Source organism: Lissotriton helveticus, chromosome 7, assembly GCF_964261635.1.
Source record: "Lissotriton helveticus chromosome 7, aLisHel1.1, whole genome shotgun sequence".
Taxonomy (NCBI): domain Eukaryota; kingdom Metazoa; phylum Chordata; class Amphibia; order Caudata; family Salamandridae; genus Lissotriton; species Lissotriton helveticus.
In genome coordinates, this window is record NC_136068.1 from 21,759,197 (window position 1) to 21,782,000 (window position 22,804).

Sequence of the window (22,804 nt, forward strand, 5' to 3'; positions counted from 1 at the left end):
ATTTACCCTTCAATAATCCTAGCCTCTCATACCAGCCATCAGACTCACCACTCGTAAAATAAAACTCTGTATACAGGAACACTTAAGCACCATCAGAAGCAGAAAACTGACTTCTAAGCTGGTACAACATTGCCATCGCAACAGACATGCATTCACCTGGGTTGTCTTGGAGAGAGTGACAGGGGATGCCCAAACGGTAGAGAGACGTCTGATCACAAAAGAAGCCAGATGGATTTTTCAGGAGAAGAGCGAGCAGAGGGGATTGAACGAACTTCTGGAGTGGAATAAACTACGCTAGATGTTCCTTCGCGAATGTATCTACTGACTGATGGGAACATAGGGGCTTGGGACACTACATGCTGGTACCTCTGCAAACCTTGGTAGTGAAAACCTGTAAGTGATAAGAGAGCACATACATAACACTAGAGCTTGCCACTTAGGATTCCATATAAACATCATATTAGGTAGAGGGATATAACACGATTATTGTCTTTATTACAACACCATGGCAAGGACATATTTCCCACTATCTTAGTTATGGCCTTATATGAATAAAGGTGCCTTATGAAATTGTAGGCATTCATACCATATTGGTATCAACAAAAAAGACCCCTAAATCAACAATCTATATCCATCTTTTGAGTAGAATATGTGAAAAAGTGGTCTGGACAATAAAGTTCTAAAAATTACAAACCGGATTTGCTGGTTGTATCTAATTAGGTGCCGCATTGTAATACGCAATTTGGAAGACACTAAATAGAATGAGGCAACAACATAGGCTAGACTTGCACGGCCCACTTAGTACTTGCCAGCTCACCACATATTGAATGACATGATAAGATGACAGCAGAATAGCTGATTTGTAGGTTAGGGTGTTACACAATTAATGATGTCTCACGGAGGTGTGGACATCAATACAATAAACAAGGTCGCAATTGATATGCACTTTTTAGATACAAGTGATGGGCTGAGATTGTCATTTACAATAAAGTTATGATAGCGAGATCCCGCGAGGATTTGTCGCTCTGCACATACGAATCTCTGTTTACAATGTGTTTAAGATCAATCCAAGATGACGGCCATGTACGCGAGACGTACGCAGCCAATCAGATGCTGTGCAAAACGGCGCGTCACACGCTATAGGTACCGGCAGGGAAGAGCCTCGGTGTTCCAGGGCTGATTGAGCGCCGGACTTCTCCTCACTGCCGGTAACTTTCTAAATGGGATAAGAAGGAGCCTACGAGCATAAATGACGAAATCCACAGGTATAAGACGATGTTTTTAATATTTCCTGGTTGATTGTTAATGCAGTAACAAGAACGGAGGGAGACTTAACAAAGCTTACCATTGGGAGCTGTGATCCTGTTCAAATTCCTCTCGGCTGGTATGAGAGGCTAGGATTATTGAAGGGTAAATATTAATACTTTGCAGCATGATGGTGTATGCGACGCATATAAGCACTTTTGACTTGACTAAGGCACCAAAGTGGGATAACCTCGATTCTGTTTATTGTTTATGTCTTGCTACAGTGCGCAAAGCCCAGTGTCCTTTGCAGTGGCATTGAAAGGTATATGCCCTGAGGAAATTGCCTGATACAAACCAAGGCAATGAAACATGTCGGCTGTGAGTAGGTTGTGAATCGATTGGTAGTATTCATAACCTCCTTTTTAACTCTATATATGTTTTGTATGCAACAAATAGGAACAAAATTAAAGGAACTAGTCCTAGTTGCAGAATAGAATATGTGTTATGTGTTAAATGTTGTACGTTGAGTCACATATATTTTTTGTTCACTGCATCACGCACGATCTTTTCTTTGGGTTTAGGACACGTTTCCGTTATAGCTTGATGGTACCAATGATGATAACAGGGCCATCCTGGTGAGTACCAGCCAGGGGTCCCATTGGTGTTGCGCCCGTGAGGTGCCATCTCGCTTTCTCACATTTTTTCTATGTTACACTAGGTGAATGTGGGCTTTGTAAATGTTTGTTAAGTCTATCAGAGTTGGGCTATTTTAATAGTGGCAGCAGACTGAGGCATCCCCTACCCCAAATTCATTGCAAGAGGAGAGGTATGTTGTAATTTTGGTGCAACTTGTGATGCCGCAGATTTCTTGACAATATTGTTCCTGCCTTGAGCACTAGGACATCATTATTGTTGTGAGATCAGGGGCAAGTCTGGCACAGCGAGTAGAAGCGATGCAGGACGGCCAAGGAGCGGGTGGAGCGACCGTCTCTGACCAGGTCTGGGCGGTCACAGCTCTTCACCGCTCCGGACTATCTCTATGGTCCAGTGGGAGGGAGGTGCAGCTGGGAGGCGGGAGAGGGGTGGAGAGTGGGGAGGGGATCTGTTCTGGATGCTGTATGGAGTGGGGGTGGGGCCGCGGGGGAGCAGCGGCAGGGAGCAGGGAGGGGAGACAGGCTGGGACAACAACAACAATGGCACCAAACTACAACAGAGCAATGCGGGGCGAGATCGGCCTAGCACAGTTATTATTTCACAGTCTGGCACAGTTATAAGTTAAAGGCAGCAAAGAAACCATTCCAGCAGCAGATACGATACCACGACCAAGCAGGGCGAGATACGATCTGTCTCCGGATGCAGGCGAGATCAGGGGCAAGTCTGGCACAGCGAGTAGAAGCGATGCAGGACGGCCAAAGAGTGGGTGGAGCAACCATCTCTGACCAGGTCAGGGCGGTCACAGCTCTTCACCGCTCCGGACTATCTCTATGGTCCAGTGGGAGGGAGGTGCAGCTGGGAGGCGGGAGAGGGGTGGCGAGTGGGGAGGGGATCTGTTCTGGATGCTGTATGGAGCGGGGGTGGGGCCGCGGGGGAGCAGCGGCAGGGAGCAGGGAGGGGAGACGGGCTGGGACAACAACAACAATGGCACCAAACTACAACAGAGCAATGCGGGGCGAGATCGGCCTGGCAAAGATATTATTTCACAATCTGGCACAGTCATAAGTTAAAGGCAGCAAAGAAACCATTCCAGCAGCAGATACGATACCACGACCAAGCAGGGCGAGATACGATCTGTCTCCGGATGCAGGCGAGATCAGGGGCAAGTCTGGCACAGCGAGTAGAAGCAATGCAGGACGGCCAAGGAGCAGGTGGAGCGACCGTCTCTGATCAGGTCATAAGGATGAACCTAACAAAATGGGCTGTTAAAGCGGTGGTATGCCCTCAGAGGCACAATATAATTGCTTGGCGGTACTTTCTCACTCATATTTCCTTACAAATGAGTGTTTGCCTCTCTTGTCTCAATCTACGGTAAATACTTACAATATGCACTATTGTTTCATTGACAAACACATAATCTGGAAGTTTGTGTTTGTCTATTTTGTACCCATCTCGGAGCCCCATCCTTTGTTGGACAGTGACCAAATCTTAACATAAGATATCTATCCGTTAAAACCGGTTTTAAATGGGAGGTTAAATAGGGTTGGGGATCGGTTTTATTATACAAGTAAATGACCGACCAAGCATGCTTTTTTTAAAATCACCTCCTTATCCAATAAAAGCAGTAAAAAATGGTTGACCGATTTAGCATCTGTTTCAAAAGAATGTTGTTAATATCCAAGTGTGCCAAAGACGTGAACTTAAAAGAGTTTCGGCTCTCAGTGAAATAGGATCTCCAACCACTAGCATAGTCTTTATTTATTATTTCGTGCCAGCACAAGTTGACAAGAGAGTCGGATTCTGATAGATAAAACTAAAATAGACATGTTATGAATGTGGATTGTCTCACCAGAGTTTGGCTTATTAGGCCAACCTCTAATCTATCATTGAGATTGTGTGAGGGAGGAGAGCAGTAAGTTGAAACCTAAAGTCACTCGGCAACAATCCAGGACAAGTTTTCTTATGATGAAAGTTTGCCTTGGGGACAATTTGAACAAGTGGATGAAGACGTATGTTTAAAAACCAACATTCACTTCCCAGGTGAGCAGATAATTACATCTTCTTGCGGAAGCGGGTGCTGCCACAGTAGATGATTTGTGATGAGACCCATTTTGACCCCCTTGTGTGCCAAACCATACACCTGAACTGTGAAGACTCCTTATATATGATTACTTGTCAAGAAAGGTTTTCAGTATGTCATTGACACAACTGCTGCAGATGTTAATCAGAACTGTTAGGTTGGATATAGACTAGAACCTTTAGTTGGACCAAAATGACTGATGAAGGAATGGTTTTTATGGAACAGGGACATTGCTTCCAAGGATAAGAAATTAGAGGACCCAGTGATGCACTTCACAATTAGGTGCTCAAAAGATTAATAGATTGAATTTCTGATTGCTTTGTAGCGCCTGAAGCTGGTGGAAATAACATCCGGACATCCAGCCCAATGATCGTCTCAATTCCCGAGAGAGGTAGGTCTGAGTGAAGTTTGGTGTGAATTTCTTGTGTAACAAGGGTTGTGTGTTGCAGATTATAGGTGATTGTCATGGGTGAAGCATGAACTTCATGTCTCCTTTGGGAACTTACAAGCACTGAGCTGGACCTGCTAGTATGGGGGGCAGAACCCCAAACCCCAAAATGTAGGCTCTCTGAAATTCAGATCACCCCAAATTTTACCTTTAGCGGTTCCGCTTCAATCCTCAATCTATCAATAAAGAACCCCATCCTCATTATCAGACCTAACATTAGTTCAGCTGAGTATAAACAATTAACTAGGAGTTCTAGATTAGGAATAGATGAAGGGTACTATTAAAAAGTCTCAAAATCAAGGGGTACAGAGTATTGCAAAATATGCTTTGAAGTCTCAAATGCACAATACATAGTCAGAAATCCAATTATTCTAAGTCCCAAATGAACAGCTAAATTATAAGTGGAGGGGACAGAGTCCCTGGTAGAAAAGGAAAGTGATCTCATTATAATTGATATAATCACAAAGGAAACCAACAGCATCTCCGGCTGAAAAGGAAAGGCCTCCCAATAAATAGACATAGCCTCTACTAGACAGGAACGTCTTCTGGCTCACCTCAAAATACAGAGTTTTTATACACAATTTCAGAGCAATTTACCCCTTCGCTGCCAGACCTTGCCCCCCCTCTACCCTCCGGCCAAACCCTTTATTGACTATTTGGGGTATTTCATGCTTAGGCCCCCATACCTTTTGAGTCTACATAAGGTATCCATGCCTGTAGGAAAGTAGACTCTGCTTTTATGGTTACCCCCACGGTGTGCCTGGTGCTAAGCTATTTCTGACTTATCTGACTTTGACCCTGCTAATCAGGACCACGGCCCATGTGCTATCTCCAGGTTCCGCCTACTATTAGATTACGTCCTTTCTTGAAGGTCGAACCCAAGCAGTTCGACTTGCCCCTTTTACTGCCCCTAAGATCGCCACCACGTGCGGGGTCCCACAGGGCTCGTCCCTATCTCCACACTTGTTTAATCTTTACCTCCTACCCCTGATCCACTCCCTAAAAGACAGGAAGGTGACTACCTTCAACTACGCTGACGATCTTTAGCTTGTCTTAACCTTGGATAACTCTCCAGACTCTGTCCATGAATTTCAATCCACCATGCTCCACATCCAGTGCTGGATGGACACTAACCATCTTAAACTTAACCCGGCAAGACTGAACTAGTCTTTCCAGGGAAGAGCAAGATTTCCTGGGGCCCACACTACTGGCCGGTGGGATTAGGACCCCCCCCCACTCCCTCCCCCTCTGTGAAAAGCCTTGGAGTCACCATAAATGCAGATCTGTCGCTTAGAGGACAAGTAGGGGCAGTGGTCTCTACCTGTTTTTTCCAACTGCGCAAAATCAAGAAGATTGCCCACCTGCTGACCCACTCAGCCCTCATACAGGTTGTGATAGCCCTGGTACTCTCTCGTCTCGACTTCTCCAATTCTATCTACCTCGGCCTACCATTGTTCTTACTCAATCGCCTCCAAATGGTACAGAACCAGGCTGCAAGACTAATCCATAAACAACCTTGCTATGAAACTTCACTAGCTACCTATTGCCCAATGCGCAGCTTTCAAGACGGGGTGCGCAATTTTCAAGGCCATGCACGGCAGGAGCCCCAAATTCATCAGCTGCATGATGGTAAGGCATGTCCCACTCTGCAATTTGCGGTCAGCTCATCTTCAGCTACTTACTACCCCTGCCTTTAATCTCAAACGCCAGGGAGGGTGCAGGTTCTCCTATCTTGCCCCTAAATTCTGGAACGCCCTACCACTAGTGATCCGGATGTGTGACAACCTGTTGGGGTTCAGAAAGGCGCTTAAGACCTGGCTGTTTAAACATGCCCACGCGTAATCCGCTTCCGTCTTGACACTTCCCAAGATCAGCGCCATGAAACCTCCTGGTGACTGTGCGCTTTAGAAATTTCTGCTAACATAACAAAACATCTCCCCTAAATTAGTTATGGTGAGTACTTAGGTACATCCCAGATTGGTCACTGGTGTATCCTCATAAGTCCCTAGTATATGGTACCGACGTACGCAGGGCATAGGTACCCCAGGGGCACCCATGGGCTGAAGCATGTATTATACCACCCATGAGAGACCACTCAAACTGTGACTACAGGCCTGCCATTGCAGCCTGTGTAAGTTGGTGCTAGCACCACTTACGGCAGATATAGGTTTCCTTACATCTAAGGTCACTGCACTTAAAACCTATAAGTCTCCCCTAAAGCAGGCCTTTCAAGCTTGAAGGTAGGGTGCTCGGTTCTAAGTATGAGGATGCCCCTGCATGAGCGCAACACCACTACAACCTTCGGAGTCCATTCTCCCGGGTTGTAAGCGCATCAGCCATTACGATATATAGAGGGGCCATGCGTCATTACGCGATGACCATTTCTAAACTGGCTGTAATGAACCTTGTCATGTTTGGTATCAAACATGTTGGAATCAAACCTCCCACACTGTTAACATTTCCTGTCACATGGAGGTGTGGCCACCTCCCAGATGGTGTTTAGTGTATTGGGGCTGGATGGTGATGCTTGCCAGCACCACAGACACTGCTCAAAAAGCACACTTGGTGCCCTCCTTGCATACTCCAGTTCAAACCAGTTCAGAGAGCCGTTGGCTCCCACTCTGGCGTGAAACTGGACAAAGAGCATGGGAGTACCCTCCCCACTGTCCAGCCCCTTCTCTGGGAGGGACGCCTGAATCATCCCAAACATTTCCTTAGGGTACTTAAGGGCTTACCTGTAGGTGGATCCCTAGATTTGTCATGGGACAAGATTCAGATCTGACACCACTTTTGCTTCAACCATCTGGGCTCTCTGGACATCCATGGACTTTGCTCTGGGCACCAAGACCGCAACTGGGAAGACTACTGCTGCTCCTGGCCTCGTAGTCCTGCTCGTCTGCTGCAAAGTCTGTGCCTGTGCTTCAAACAGGATCCTCCCAAGGCCTTTGGACATCCAAGACACCTGAAGGAATCTCCCATGAAGTGAAGGAGTCACTTCCCTGCATCTGCAGGCACTGCAACAAAGCTGACCAGTCTGCTGATTCTCGGCTCCCACAGTCTCTGAAAGGCTCAGCAACACAGGTAGTAGTTCTTCAACTCCCTTGAGGCCTGCACTATCTTCTCACTGAGTTTGAGGTCAATATCCCTCGTCGTAACCTCAGGAACCGAACCCATGTGCACCACGTCAACTTCCCATTGCAAAAGCATGTTGGCTCTCTTCCTCAGAGATCTTTGGGCTCCAAGTAACCTCAACCTCAATCATCTCCTGTGACCAAGATATTCCTCCTCACCACATTTCTTGCACTGTGGACCTGCATCTTTGGCAAAACTGATCGAGGTCTTCTTGCAACTCCAGTGCCTCGAGCCTGCGGGTCCTCTTGAGGGTCTTCTTTGACTCCAGTGGGATCACCTGATTGCTCCGAGCCTACTCTGACTCCCCTGCTTTTGGTGAGTTACTTGGACCTTGCTGATCCTGAAACTGCACCCTTTTTGCTTGCCACAATGTTTGCAGTTTGCGCTCCAGACGGACACTGACCCCTCAACTCTCGACATATGACAGGGGTCAGCTTGTGAACAGCTCCTGGTCTTCCACAGCATTGCCTGGTCCACAAAGCTGCAGCTCCATGGTCACCGTCAACTCTCCTGTAACACCCGACATCGTTGGGCATTTGACTTTCATACCTAATGGTCACTGTTAGAAAGGCGATCCCCGGGGAGGCAGAAGATGTCTGGCCGACCACCCCGAGACCCACCTCTCCTTATGGAAGTGGCCGAGCGCCGTCGAGAGGCCTCCGGGATGGGGGTCCTCTCCTAGAATTGTCACAGCAGAGCAATCACACCACTACAAAGGGACACCACACAAGAGGGTAACTTCTTAGAATCTTTATCAGCAATAACGATTGGTTCTTTCGGCACTATGTACAAACGGATCGAGGGATCCTTAGAGTCTCGGTAACTGGGAGAAAAAGGGGTAGCGGGACAGTCTTGGCACCAGTCTGGCACAGGGATACCCTACGCTCAGCTCTCAATCCTCGAGCTGGGGGGTTCTGCGAGGTCGGGCCGCGGCAGCGCAGCAGGCTCCAAAGATGGTTTCAGCGAGGTTGGGCCGCGGCAGCGCCAGCAGGACCCGAAGATGGTTTCAGCGAGGTTGGGCCGCGGCAGCGCCAGCAGGACTCCAAAGGTGGTTTCAGCGAGGTTGGGCCGCGGCAGCGCCAGCAGGCTCCAGAGGTTCAGGGTTCAAAGTAGTGAGTTCTTCTCAGGGTCAGCCGCGACAGCGTCAGCAGGGCTCTCGACTCCAGGATACCACTCCGACCCATTCCAGAGCTGCCACAGATATAGGTCTGGAGTCCTTTGATGTCCGGACCCTCGCGCCTGGGGGTCAGAGGGGCCGGGATGAGAGCGTCCAGACACCCAGCAGGGGGGTGGAGCTAGCGCCCAGGGAGGCCGGAGGACGATCGAAACCAGGCGTCTGGGGACGGCTGGAGGCCCATCGAAACTCCCCTCCTCCTGGATCCGTCAAGTGGCCGCTTTACCACCTGGTTGGATCTTGGTGCCTCGATGTCGGGGCTTCGCGGGGGCTGTGGCCGAGGTTGGGCCGAGGCCACGCGGTCGGGACGTGGAGGGTCTAAGATGGAGTCGGGGCCTGAAATGGTGGCCCAGGATTGGGGTCGGATCCGAAGAGTGGGGCGAGTAGGGGTCGCCGGGCTCCTAAGGGGGAGAGCCGGGGGTCACCAGGGGTGGCGGCTCTCGTGAAGGTTGGAGGGGATAGCTTTAGGCCGGGGGCCAGGGGTCGATGCTGTCCGTGGCCCACCAGGCGGGCCAAGTGGGACCACGCCACGAGGCCGGGTCCAACAGTCACTACTGAGTGGCATAGACTTAATCGCCTCTGCTTGCAGGTACTTCTCCTCTCAAATCCACCTTTGGGTTCCACCGGACACTTTCACCATCTTCGCCAGCTGCATCTTCCTGAAGTCCTCTATTAAGTTTGACACCAGTTTCCGACACCACTTCGCACCCATGCAACCGGCGTCCCTGGTGTAGGTATACTGGTGGGTATCCACTAGTGGGGTGGCTCTCCAATCTTCTATCTTCCACAGGGTTTCATCAAGGTCCACTGGGAAAGGTCCTTCTTCTTTGAAAATGCAACTGCGACTTACCCATTTACTTGAATTGAGCACGCAGTTGTGTTCCCATTCTGCACATGGCCTCTGTGGGGTTCCTGGTTACTTACTTTGGGTGGTTTCTTGGGTCCCCAGCACTTATATGTCTTCTGGGTATAGTCTTTACTTGAGTCGTGGATCGCATCCCACTATTTTAGTATATGGTTTGGTCTACCTCTGGCAACCACTGTGTATTCATGCTACTAACATGTTTTATTTGCACAGTATTGTGTACATTGTGAATATCTCCGGGTAGGAGATATTTGTATGGGTTAGAGAATGTCTTATAATAAATACCAATTATTATAAATACACTTTGTTGTTCTTTTACATTTAATATACACAAATAAGATTATGTTCTGGTAAAACAAGCTACTTTACACTCCTTCTAGATTATGCCTGAGGGTTGCTCGCTACAACTACCACTTAGAGAGCTTTCAAGGTTGTCTAAGACCACTAACATCACCAAGAGTGTTGTCTTAATTTTACATAAGTGAGCCCCATATACTAAGCCAGCCTCCTACAATGCCAAATTTGAGCCCTTTTCTTCCATCATCCTAAGGAATCTAAAGGTACCCAGGGTTTATAGATTCCCCTGGAGGGGACTGAAAAATTAGGCAAAATACAGCTACGGTTTTTTTTTTGTGGGAAAAAGTGCTGCAGAAGACAGAGTCCGTTATTTTTTTTTAGCAAAGGCTTTGTGTTGCTGAAATCACCATCTTTCCATTATAGATAATGGGGTAACCCAAATAGTCAAGACTGACCTGGGTGCAATACGGGAATGAAAAAATGGTCTGTGACCGATTTATCATGAATTGAATTCAATTATACACAGTTTGTGTTGTGTAGAGCACTGCAACACTCAATATCCCAATGAACTTTCTCACGCATGCACTCAATTCCTATTTATGAATACATGTATAGAGAAACCACACAAGAAATCGCGCCAAAACAGATCAAATTACTTCAAACAAAAACATTTATTAGTTGACTCGGCAAAGAATTTCTATTCAATAAATATAGGTTGCGCGCAAGAAGGGAGACAAAGTAGGGGAGTGGTGTTGGTGGGTGGTGAGAGTGCAAATCACAGGAATCAGGATAGATACAATTAAATGATTTTAGAATCACTGGTATTCAAAACCAGACAATGAAGACCAGTCCAATGTATAACGTTCATTTACATGCAATCTGTAAATTTACAATGTGCAATTAATGCATCTTTCAAAGGAATGTCGGATAGGAAGCAGGTACAGGTCTTGTCAAGTTGAGGGCGTCAACGTTTCGACTCGGCTGATGCAAGGAGGGAGATTTAAGCCTCAGCTGCGAGTCTTCTTCAGGACTGGATATGGCAACCTATTCCCAGTGCCAGGACTGGCTACTCAGGTATGTAGTCCAACAACGAACCCAATGGCCCAATTACGCCAAGGGGACAAGAATCAAGGGTGCGCGGTAACTTCAAGCACCATATTTTGCATCCGTTAATGATGAGTGTGATGTCAATCACTTCCCTTAATTTCAGGAGACCTCCAGACAATCCATGTTGCTTCTAGCATACGCGGGCAAGGGAGCAGGAATAGGCAGCATTTTGTACACAGTTGTGGCATTTTACCTTTACCTATTTGTCATAATGTTTGTGGTAGAAATGGGTGTAATACCAATAACGGATCCCTGAAAGATATACATTTCTGAAAAGAAGACACAATTTTGAATTTAGCAAGGGGTTATTTGTGAAGTCCTTCAAGGTTTTCCTATAGAAGGTAACAGTTGAAATAAAAAATATTGAAATTGAGTTGAAAAAAACAGCCATTTGTGCGTACATTTTCACCTGTTACTTCTTCTAACTTTGCTATATTTTTGAAAGCACTATACTGTTATGTCTGCAGTACCCTTCTGGTTGTGGGGATATATCGCGCTTGTAGGTTCACCGAGAACCCGAAGGACCCAGAGCTGATGACTGTGCCCCACCTTGAAATGGTTTTTCATTGTGTACCTGGTATAGAGCAATTCATTTGGAAAAATATAAAGAGTGAAAAATAGATATTAAGGAAACCTATGAATTTCCGGAATGGGAACGACATATACAGTTTAGAAGCAGTGTTTATTTGCACATCCCTGAATTTGAGGGTAGCCATATTAGCATGTGAATTAGAGGGTATTTTTCAAAATTACTTATTTTTTTATACGCTGTCTTACCTTTGGAAGGCAGCAATGCATAGAAAGAAAACTGGTAATAACATTTGTTCTACTATGCTGTATTCCCCTAAGTTACCTTATAAAAGCAGTACCTCACTTGTGTGGGTAGTCCAAGTGCCCACAACAGGAAATGGGTCAAAACGCAACATGGACACATCACATTTTCCCACTGTAAACTGATCCTTTTTTTTAAATGCGCCTAGCTGTGGATTTTGAGCCTTACCTCAGCCGGCACCTGCAGAAGACTACAAAACCTATAAAAAAAATTAACGAGACACCCAGGGGAATCCAGGATGGGGTGACGTATGTGGCTTTTAACAGGTTCTGGTACCCTGAATCCCTTGCAAACCTCAAACTTTGTAAAAAAAAACAACACATTTGCCTCACATTTCTGTGATGGAAAGTTCTGGAATCTGCGTGGATCCACAAATTCCCATGCACCCAGTATTTCCCAAAGTCTTCCGATAAAAATGGTACCTCAATTTTGTGGGTAGACCTAGTGTTAGTGACAGGAAACAGCCCAACACGCCATGTTGACACATCACATTTTCACACAGTAAACTGACCCTTTTTTGCAAAGTACCTAGCTGTGAATTTTGAACCCTAGCTCTGTCGCCACCTAAGGAAACTTAGCGGACCTGTGCATTTCTAAAAACTAGACACCCAGTGGAATCCAGTATAGGGTGACTTGTTCAGCTTTCACCCGGTTCTGTCACCCAGAATCCCTTGCAAACATCAAACTTTGTGAAAAAAACATATTTTCCTCATATTTCTGTGATGAAAAGTTATGGAATCTGCAGGGATCCATAAACTCACACACACTCAGCATTCCTCCAAGCCTTTTGATAAAAATGGCACCTTACTTGTGTGGTTAGGCCTAGTTCCAGCCGCAGGAAATGACCCAAAAAGCAACGTGGACACATCACATTTTTCCTGTGAAAACGGACTCTTTTTTCACAATGTGGCTAGCTGTGGATTATGGACATTAGCTCAGCCGGCACCTAGGGAATCCTAGAAAACCAATACATTTTTGAAAGCTAGACATCCAAGTGAATCTAGGATGGGGCTTTCACAAGGATCTGTTACCAAGAATCGCTTGCAAACCTCAAACTTTATTTTAAAAAAAACACATTTTCCTGATATTTCTGTGATGGAAAATTCAGGAATCTGCGGGAAGCTATAAACTTTCACCCACCCAGCATTTCACCAAGTTTCCCGATAAAAATGGTACCTCACTTCTGTGGGTAGGCCTTGTGCCTGCGGCAGGAAATGGCCCAAATGCAACGTGGAAATATCTCATTTTTTGACATAAAACAGACCCTTTTTTCACGGATGTATGACGTTACAACGCATACTTTTACAACGCATATCTTTACAACGCATTTTTTACAACGCAACATCCATTACAACGCATTCCATTACAATGCATTCCATTACAACGAATATTTTTAAACTACCTGTACAACACATTCCATTACAACGCATACTACCTTTACAACGCATACCATTACAACGCATACCATTACATTGCATGTTTGGTAAGTATTGGATAGTATAGGGGTAAAAATTACTATTCTAACTCCAGGGGGTGCAACAGTAGGGTAAGTGTTGGATAGTGTAGGGGTAAAAATTACTATTCTAACTCCAGAGGGTGCAACAGTAGGTTAAGTGTTGGATAGTGTAGGGGTAAAAATTACTATTCTAACTCCAGGGGGTGCAACAGTAGGGTAAGTGTTGGATGGTAATGTTATGCGTTGTAATGGTATGCATTGTAATGACTGCGTTGTAATGATATGCGTTGTAGTAGTATACGTTGTATTGTCATGCGTTGTAATGGTTGCATTGTAAAGACATGCGTTGTAATGGTTGTTGCGTTGTAAAACTTTCATTGTAATGGTAGTGCGTTGTAAAGGTTGCGTTGTAAAGGTTGTTTCCCGTTTTCACAGTGTGCCTAGCTATGGATTTTGGACCCTAGATCAGCCTAGCAAACATGTACCTTTTTGAAAACTAGACCCCCAGGGGAATTAAGGGTTCCTTGGTTGCTCCCACCAGTTTCTGTTACCCAGAATCCCTTGCAAACATCAAACCTTGTGATAAAAACACATTTTCCTCACATTTCTGTAATGGGCAGTTCTGGAATCTGTGAGGAGCCACAAACTTCCACCCACCCAGCATTTCCTCAAGTCTCCCAATAATAATGGTGCCTCAGTTGTGTGGGTTGGCCTAGTGCCCGCAACAGGAAATGGCTCAAAACACAATGTGGATCATTTTTATTCAGAAAACTGCCCTTTTTTTTGCATCGGGCCTAGCTGTGGATTTTGGGCCCTATCTCAGCCAGCACCTAAGGAAACCTAGCAAACGTGTATATGTTTAATAACTAGACACCCAGAGGAACCCAGGAAGGGGTGATGTGTTCATCTCTCATCTGTTTCTGTTACCCAGAAACCCTTGCAAACCTCAAACTTTGTAAAACAAAACACATTTTCCTCATATTTCTGTGATGGAAAGTTCTGGAATCTGTGGGGTGCCACAAAATTTCAACAACCCAGTATTTCACCAAGTCTCTCGGTAAAAATAGTACCCACTTGTGTGGGTAGACCTAGTGACCACAACAGGAAATGGCGAAAACATACTGTGGAAACTTTAAAATTCTCAATCACAAAAATGCATGGTCTTGCGAGGAAGTCACTTGTACTTTTGGTTTCGGGCTTGGCGGTCATCTTGGAAATCCTACCAAACACAGACATTTCTGAAATCTCGACACCCGGGGGAGTCCAGGGAGGTTGTGTGGATCCCCCAATGTTTTTTGATCGATAATGTTGTATGCCTCTACAATATGTTTTGGGCCCTTACCTGTTATCGACCCTTGGCCTACCCACACAAGTGAGGTAACATTTTTGTCAGGAGCCAGGGGGAAAGGCTGGTTGGTAGGAAATTGGTGTGGGTTTGGTGATCCCAGAACCTTTCCACACAGAAATGTGAGGAATACATGATTTTTTAAATCTAAATATGAGGTTTGCAGGAGATTCTGGGTAACAAAACATTGGGGGATCCATGCAATCCACACCTCCTTGGACTCCCCTGGATGTCTAGTTTTCAGAAATGTCTAGGATTGCTAGATTCCCCTAGATAGCCCCCGAGCCCAGGACACAAAACGTAGCTGATCTCCTTGCAAAAACAGGTTGCTTTGGGATAGATAGGGGGCACCTAGGTTTTTGGTCCCGGGCTCGGCGGCCATCAAGGGAAACCTACTAAACCTAGTCATTTCTGAAAACGAGATACTTGGGAGAGTCCATGGAGGTGTGACTTGCGTTGATCTACCAACGTTTCTTTACCCAGAATCCCCTGCAAACCTCAAATTTAACTACAAAATCTCATTTACCTCACATTTCTGTGTGGCAAGATTGTGAGATCACCGCACCGGCCCAAATTTCCCAACACCCAGCATTTTCCTCAGTGTTCCAATAAAAATGATACCTCACTTGTGTGGATGCCCAAAGCAGAGTGAGCCTAAACTCTTATGGAAAGAAACTGCCCTTTTGGACCCATTTTGGTTCCCTTTCAGTTTTGAATTTTTTAGGTTCTCTGCTTTGGACACCCACAAATGTGAGGTATCATTTTAATCAGGAGACAGTGGGGAATGGTGGGTGGTGGGAAATGTGCACCAGCACGGTGATCCCACAAAGTTTTCACACAGAGATGTGAGGAAAGTGTGACATTTTAGCTAAATGTAAGGTTTGCAGGGGATTCTGGGTAATAGAATGCTGGAGGATCAACACAAGCCACACCTCCAGACAAGCACCATCCATGTACACCACCAGCCAAGCGCCATCCATGTATAAACCAAGCCAAGCGTCAGTAAACGCACACCACCAGCCAAGCGACAGTTCACACACGCCGTCAGACATGTGCCATCCTCGCAGACAGCTAGCCAAGGGACAATCCACACACACTGCCAGCTAAGTACACGTCCACACACACTGCCAGCAAAATGCAAGTACCCACACAGCCAGCCAAATGCCAGTACACACAGATCATCAGCCGAACTCCAGTTCACGCACACGCACAGTGACATTTGCTAGTGTCTAGTGGTTTTTTGGCCCCTTGGTGGCAAATGAGCCTAAGAATATCGCTGTTCTGCCCCAAGGGAAGGCAGAATGTGTTCCTAAAGGAAAAGGGGTGCAACCCTTGCCTAAGGGGCCGCTCCCTTGAACTCCATAAATATATCTCTAGTGGGATTTCTTCCCCAGAGGCATATCAGTGGCAGTTGCTCCAGTCTGCCCCTCAGAGGGGCAGCAAGATGGGGCTATTTTTGGGGGAGGGAGGGTTGTCATCGTCCATTATGGGCAGCCCACACCTCACTTTATTTAAAAAAAAAATCCCAGGTGTCTAGTGGACTTTCTGCCCCTCTGGGGCAGATCGGGGATAATAATCCCCATATTTTCCATCAAGGTGGGCATAAGGCTCTCCCTTTTTTGTTTTGGGGGCATTGGCATGCCGAGTTTAGGCAGCCCCTACCCCTACATATTAAAAAAAACTGGTGCCTAGTGGGCTTTCTGCCCCCCTGGGGGTGGCGGATCGGGGGCTAGTACCTTTATCTGCCCCTGTGGGGGAGGGGCAGAAAGACCTCTATTGCTATAACTGTGGGTGGGGAATGCCATGGGGAGCAAAAAGATAATGGATTTAGACCCATATTTCCATAGTTCAACATTCTGTCCATCAATTGTTCTTTTTGCCTTTGTCAACCCGAGTGGGACGGGTATGACCGGACGTGGGTCCTGTGCTCTCCATGCCACTGGAGTCAAGCTATTATAATGCCCACACCCCTCTGAAATATTGGCACAATATTTCTGCCCCCCAAGGAGCAGAAGTGGGAGTAATAGCTCATAATATGCCCTGATGGGGGGACAGAAAGCACACTAGACACTAGGGATTTTTTGGGGGGCAAGCACATTTAGGGTGGGAGCGGCCCTAAATTGGCATTATAATGGCACTGGATAGTCTATGTTTCTTCATATCAGTAAGCCCGGGCTGTGAACTCTGCTCCGCCAGCGGAGTTTGAAAAGTTTTGCCAACTCCACGCTCTGTTGGAAATGCGGAGTTCAGGCAAAATTCTGATTTCGTGGTGGAGCGGAGTTAGCCCCTGTGCCACGGCACATACCGAAAAAAAAACACTTGCCTGCTCACTGGCATCTATCTCCAGGCTTCCCTCCTCCTTGTCGTGGTCTCTCCTCCTCACTGCCGTCTTCGCTGCAAACCCCTACATTGAATGTCTTGTGTGAATTGCATATTCGCAAGACCGGCAATGTGGATGGTGGCGAGGAGGAGAGACCATGGCGAGGAGGAAGGCAGCCCGAGATGCCAGAGAGCAGGCAAGTTTTTTTTCCCCTTTTTTTAAATTAGGAGTGGAATTTGGGAAGGTGGAGCAGAGCAGAGTTCTACAGAGCTTTTTTTTTTACTTCTTGGAACTCTGCCGAGTGCCACGCCACATACTCTGCCCACCCTACATATCAGCCAGACCTTTGCCGTACTCTAAGATGATGATGATTTAATTGGGCGAGTATTTCTCATGTTCATAAAAATAGGAGGAAGGGTTTTGCGCCATTTCAGGGACTGCACAGATATTTGCCAGCGTATTCTTGAAAGTACCATTTGTCCTTTCCCGTACTGCGGAAGATTGAGGCTGATAACTATAGTGGAACTTTTTAACTTCTTTCATTTTCTTCACATATGATTTCCAAAGCCTCATTTTTAAATGTGTCTCATGGTCTGTTTTACTAGAATTTGGAAGGCCAAATCCAGGAATTAGTTCCTTCAATAATGATTTGACAACTGTAAAGCTATCTGATCTCCAGGTGAGGTATGCTTCAACCCACTGCGAGAACATGCAGACAACTACAAAGGTGTGTTCAATACCATTGTAATTTAGCATCTCAATCTGATCTGCTTGAAGTCTTATAAATGGGCCTTCTGAATTGCCAATACGACTCATCAATACCTTGGTCATTTTCCCCTGATTATTTAACTTACAAGTCAAACACCATAAACAAGCCTCTCTGAATTTTGTCGTTTTTCAATACTTTTTTAATATTCAGACTACAATAATTCTTTCAACATGAGACCTATTGTGGAAATATTTGAACATTAGCTACAGAGTAGAGTTTGGCAAGATGTATTTTTTCTGAGCATTTAAATACATATAAGTTTAATATTTTTTGAAACCCAATCTTTCCCATCTTTCGTCATTATCTGGGCCATCATCTTGAAGATCTCTCAGTTCACTTAATGAAGTCTGGTTGAGCTCCTAAAGAAACAATTTATATTTTCAGCATTTTGAAGTGTATTTATTCTCAACTCTTCATCCTCACCCTCCTGGACAACTGTCTCTTCTTGCAATGCACAGTATTTTGCAATCTGGTTAGCATATTTATTGCTAAGTATAAATATATCTTTTCCAGCCTTATGGCCAACACTCTTGATGACTGCAATTTCCTTTGACTTTAGTATTGCCTTCAACAAATCCAGAAAAAGGTCAGTGATGGTGGTGGTCTGTGGTATTATCCGGTCAGAGCTTACAGAACCCAAGGGGTGTGGACATTAAGCTGTGATATTTATATATGGTCACCTGGTATTAACCTTTGAACAATAAATGAGCAGTACTAGTATTCCAAGAATTTCATGGAGAACTGATCCATTTTACACATAGGCTTCGATGTGACACTGCTGAATAGAAATACATTAACCCTGATGAAGTCCTCTCAGAAGGCGAAACGTGTTGGCCGGGCTGTTTCTTTGTATTGAAGAATAATAAAGAGAATTGTTTTGAGACTTCATAGTCTGGCTCTCATGTTATTTTGAGATTGAAGAAGAAAACATTGATATTGACATCATAGAACTATGTGTATTGATGAAAGGAGGCGAGAAGAAGCAAAGAGAAGAAACTCTATTGAAATTGTTGGATTGTGTGCTTATTCTACAAACAAGTCCCAGTTGGGGCACAAAAGTTTGGCCACTAAGCCAACTACGTTCCAGGAAACAATCTTAGTATGGGAGTGCTGATAAGAGATTAGTATCACCCAAGTCATATGGCTCAGAGACTGAGGGTGATACAGCAGTGGCCCGTCACAGGAGGGGGGATGGGTATATACTCTGGAAGAGTTACTGTCAAAATCTTTTTGTTAAAATATTTTTTTTACTATTTTCCAAGTTGGAAATGTTCAGTGCATAATGCTCAATAAACAAAATATGCATACAGAAGAAAAGAAAGAAGAGAGAAAGAAACAAACAACATAGATAAATAAGGCTTAGGCCTGACCCTGATGGTCATCCGAAGAAAAGAACATCAATCAAATTATAATTTGATCAATCGCAGCTGAGACCCGCCCAAATTTTATTGAGTTTCCTCAGTGAGGAAGGACCTCTAGCTTTGTCAAGAGCCAACTCTGACTCATATATTTGCTCAAAGGAGCCCAATATTCAGTTTCCTTAGTGGGGGCATCAGAGACAAAACCCAAGAAACAAATAACCAGGCAGAGACTATCATTACTGTTGTTAGGCATTTGATACCACCATGATCCTCAAACTTAACCCCCATCAAAATCCCTTTAAAGGATAATGAAACCTGGAGGCCTAGACAGTGCAACATTAATTTGGTTACATGAGTCCAAAAGTCCTGTCAGGCAGGACATACAGCGAACATATGCACCATATCTGCAGAAATCTGCCTACATTTTGTGCAACTAGTTTTATCCCCAGAAACATTGGCTCCCCATTTACACATTCTTTCTGGGGTGTAATATAGGAGAAAAATAGTCTTGAATTAATGCAGGTTCTGATTGATAGAGAAGACTAATCTGTCCCGAATCTCCTCTGCCCTCTGTAGCTCCAAGATGTAAACGTCAGACCCCAGTTGCCGGCTCCATTTTCAATCCAACAGCACATTGTCCTCAGTTACATAGTGACAAAGGACCTGATATACCAAACTTATCAATCTACTTGCTTTATAAAGACACCGCTACAACTCTGTACCTTCCAGATGCATCAGGTACTTAGATGATGTCAAAAAGTAGTCCCTCACTTGTAAATATTTTTTTAAGTGATTATGGAGCCCATAGTTAGCCTGTAATCCGGTAAATGAGCAGAAGCCATTTAAGTCGTACACCTGCCTGATATTCTGAACCCCATATCGCACCCAGGCCTTTCCGATTGGATCTTGAAACACTACTAGGAAAACAGGATTATGCAAAAGCAGCGTTTCTTTATTTAAAAAGGCAATGGAATATTTATTACAGATTTCCTGTCAGATACGGATAGCATCCTTCACAACCTCAAAGCAAACCCTGTTGAAGTAATTTGGGTCCCCCAGCCGGTTTAAAAAACGCTTATATTCTTCCCCCAGAGCTAGCTGATAAGCAGAAAGACACTTGGTCAGGGTCTGCCAGGATAAATAAACTGCACAAGCGCCCGGTGAATGCAGCCCCAAAAATACGACTTAAAATCTGGGAGTTGAAAGACTCCCCGCTTATATTGGAGCTTTATAAATCAGTTTGCTCGTCTTACCTGCCTGGAACCCAAAAAAAACCTTCCAATGGGGACTTTGCGGTGCCTACAAAATGAATACGGGACCCGAAAAGGAATTGCAATAAAAACATAATGGAAGAGCGCTAAGCCCAGTAATGGACAATGGACTATGCACCAGTGAAAGAGCGCTCAGCCCAGTAATGGACAATGGACTATGCACCAGTGAAAGAGTGCTAAGCCCACTAATGGACAATGGACTACGCACCAGTGAAAGAGCGCTAAGCCCACTAATGGACAATGGACTATGCACGAGTGGAAGAGCGCTAATCCTATTATTGGACAATGGACTATGCACCAATGGAAGAGCGCTAAGCCCACTAATGGACAATGGACTATGCACCAATGGAAGAGTGCTAAGCCCACTAATGGACAATGGACTATGCACCAGTGGAAGAGAGCTAAGCCCAGTAATAGGCAATGGACTATGCACCAATGGAAGAGCGCTAAGCCCAATAATGGACAATGGACTATGCACCAGCAGAAGAGAGCTAAGCCCAGTAATGGACAATGAACCATGCACCAGTGGAACAGCGCTAAGCCCAGTAATAGGCAATGGTCTATGCACCACCGGAAGAGCGCTAAGCCCAGTAATGGGCAATGGAGTATGCACTAGTGGAAGAGCCCAGTAATGGAACTTCAGTGGAAGGACCTTCGGCTCTTACAACATTAAACATTTTCCATAATAATGCAACTCTTAAAACCGTTTCAACAATCACGTTTTGACAAATTATATAATGCTGTTGAGAGGTGATGATAACCAGCTCAGAACCTTTATTCCAAAATACTGGTGTGTTTGAAGAATCTCTTAGACCTTTTTCTCTCAACTCCTTTTTCTATTCCTCTTTTTTCTACATTTAACTGCATCTGGCAAGAGCCGGAGGAGCCTGACACTCACAGGTTGTCTCTCTTCTTCAGGGGCTCCTCCTGCTTCAGATGCCTCCACTTCTAGCTGGTGGGTCACCTTGGGGGTGCCTTCAGGGATGCTCCTCGGTGCTGTCCTTGGTGTGGTTCTCCTCTATAAGAGATGCACAAAGAAAGCAAATGGTAAGAGTCTATTCAAAGTCCCATTTCAAAGCATAAAGCAGTCAAAAAGCAGGTGTGGTATCTTGTGTTCTAATTTCAGGTGCGACCCCTGGTGGCAGCCGAAGAGTCATCTATGAAACTGCAGTGAATTATGTGAACGTGGAGAACGCAAACCAACTACAGCCTGCAGTGAGTGAATTATAATAAATCTATAAATACATATGTACAGCCTGTAACCAAGAGACCACTCACAAACTGCAAAGAGAAATACACATTATTACCATAGACAGGTATGTACAGATAACAGGCATGTAACCGAGCACAGACTGAAGAGAAGGCATGATAATAAATCTATAAATACATGTGTACATTCTGAAACCAGGAGACCACTCACAAAGCTCAAAGAGTAACACATATTCTTACCATAAAGATGTATGTACATGTTACAGACATGTAGCCAAGCATGGGAGAAAAAAAGTAGGGGAAATGTGGGCGGAGAATCAGAGGGCGGGAATAACCTGTGGATTGGGCCAGTGGGCGCAGTCAGAGGTATAGCAGAAACAGCAAAATATCCCAATTTTTAATATTTGTTTCCCATTTCACTAACCGGTTACAGCTTATTACGTTATTTAATGTAACCAATGGATACACCTGTTTATTTAAGGTTTAATATGAGTTATTGATATTAAAATACATTCACAAAGATGAATACGTTTCCAAACACAGAATCTCCCAAATATCCTTAAAAGTGGAATCGCAGCCATTTGTCTCTCAGCCATGGCTTCTCTGTCATCAGCACTTCTCCTCCCTTTTTCCACAAGAGCACTTCAAGCATACATAGCAAAATATTCCAGTTTGCAAGTTTTTTCCACAAAATTATGGCTCTGCCGGATTTGCCACATAATACATCATCTGCTGCATAATTTGCCGATTTTAACTAATAAATTGATTATAGCTGAAACTGATCAAAAGCTACTACAAAATGTGACTTGTGCTGCTGTGAAGTGAAGGGCCCTTTGCAAAGTTGACTGTTCACCTTTTTCACTGCTACAGTTGTATGTGCCACTGATACTAATAACGAAAAATCTTTGCAGAGACTGTTAGCATGTGTAAAAATGTCAAAATAATAAAGTATCAGAAAATGCACAGCACCACCAATACCAGTGTAGGGTGTAAGAGCACTTTACATCACACATACTAGACAGAGACAATCAATCATACGTGTGTAAATCACTGTGAATGAAATGCTACATAAGACAAAGGACTACAAGGTGTAGGAGTCACATGACAACCATACTAGTAGGCAGCATAGTTTAATAGTGATTGGTCTGGAGAAACACGAAATCAGAATTTAAAATGTCATACCATGGTTGGGGTATCTTTTTAATAATCAGAATTGATGTTTGCCCAAATGAATCCTTT

General features: G+C 44.9%; 1 protein-coding gene across 1 annotated transcript in view; it reads left to right on the plus strand.

The window, feature by feature from the left end:
- LOC144768892 (uncharacterized) overlaps positions 1 to 22,804 on the plus strand; it is a 195,605-nt gene that overhangs the window by 127,136 nt on the left and 45,665 nt on the right. The window contains exons 3-4 of the mRNA XM_078652906.1: positions 21,275 to 21,403; positions 21,483 to 21,571. Coding sequence (XP_078509032.1) covers positions 21,275 to 21,403; positions 21,483 to 21,571 — 218 coding nt within the window. The remainder of the gene's footprint in view (positions 1 to 21,274; positions 21,404 to 21,482; positions 21,572 to 22,804) is intronic.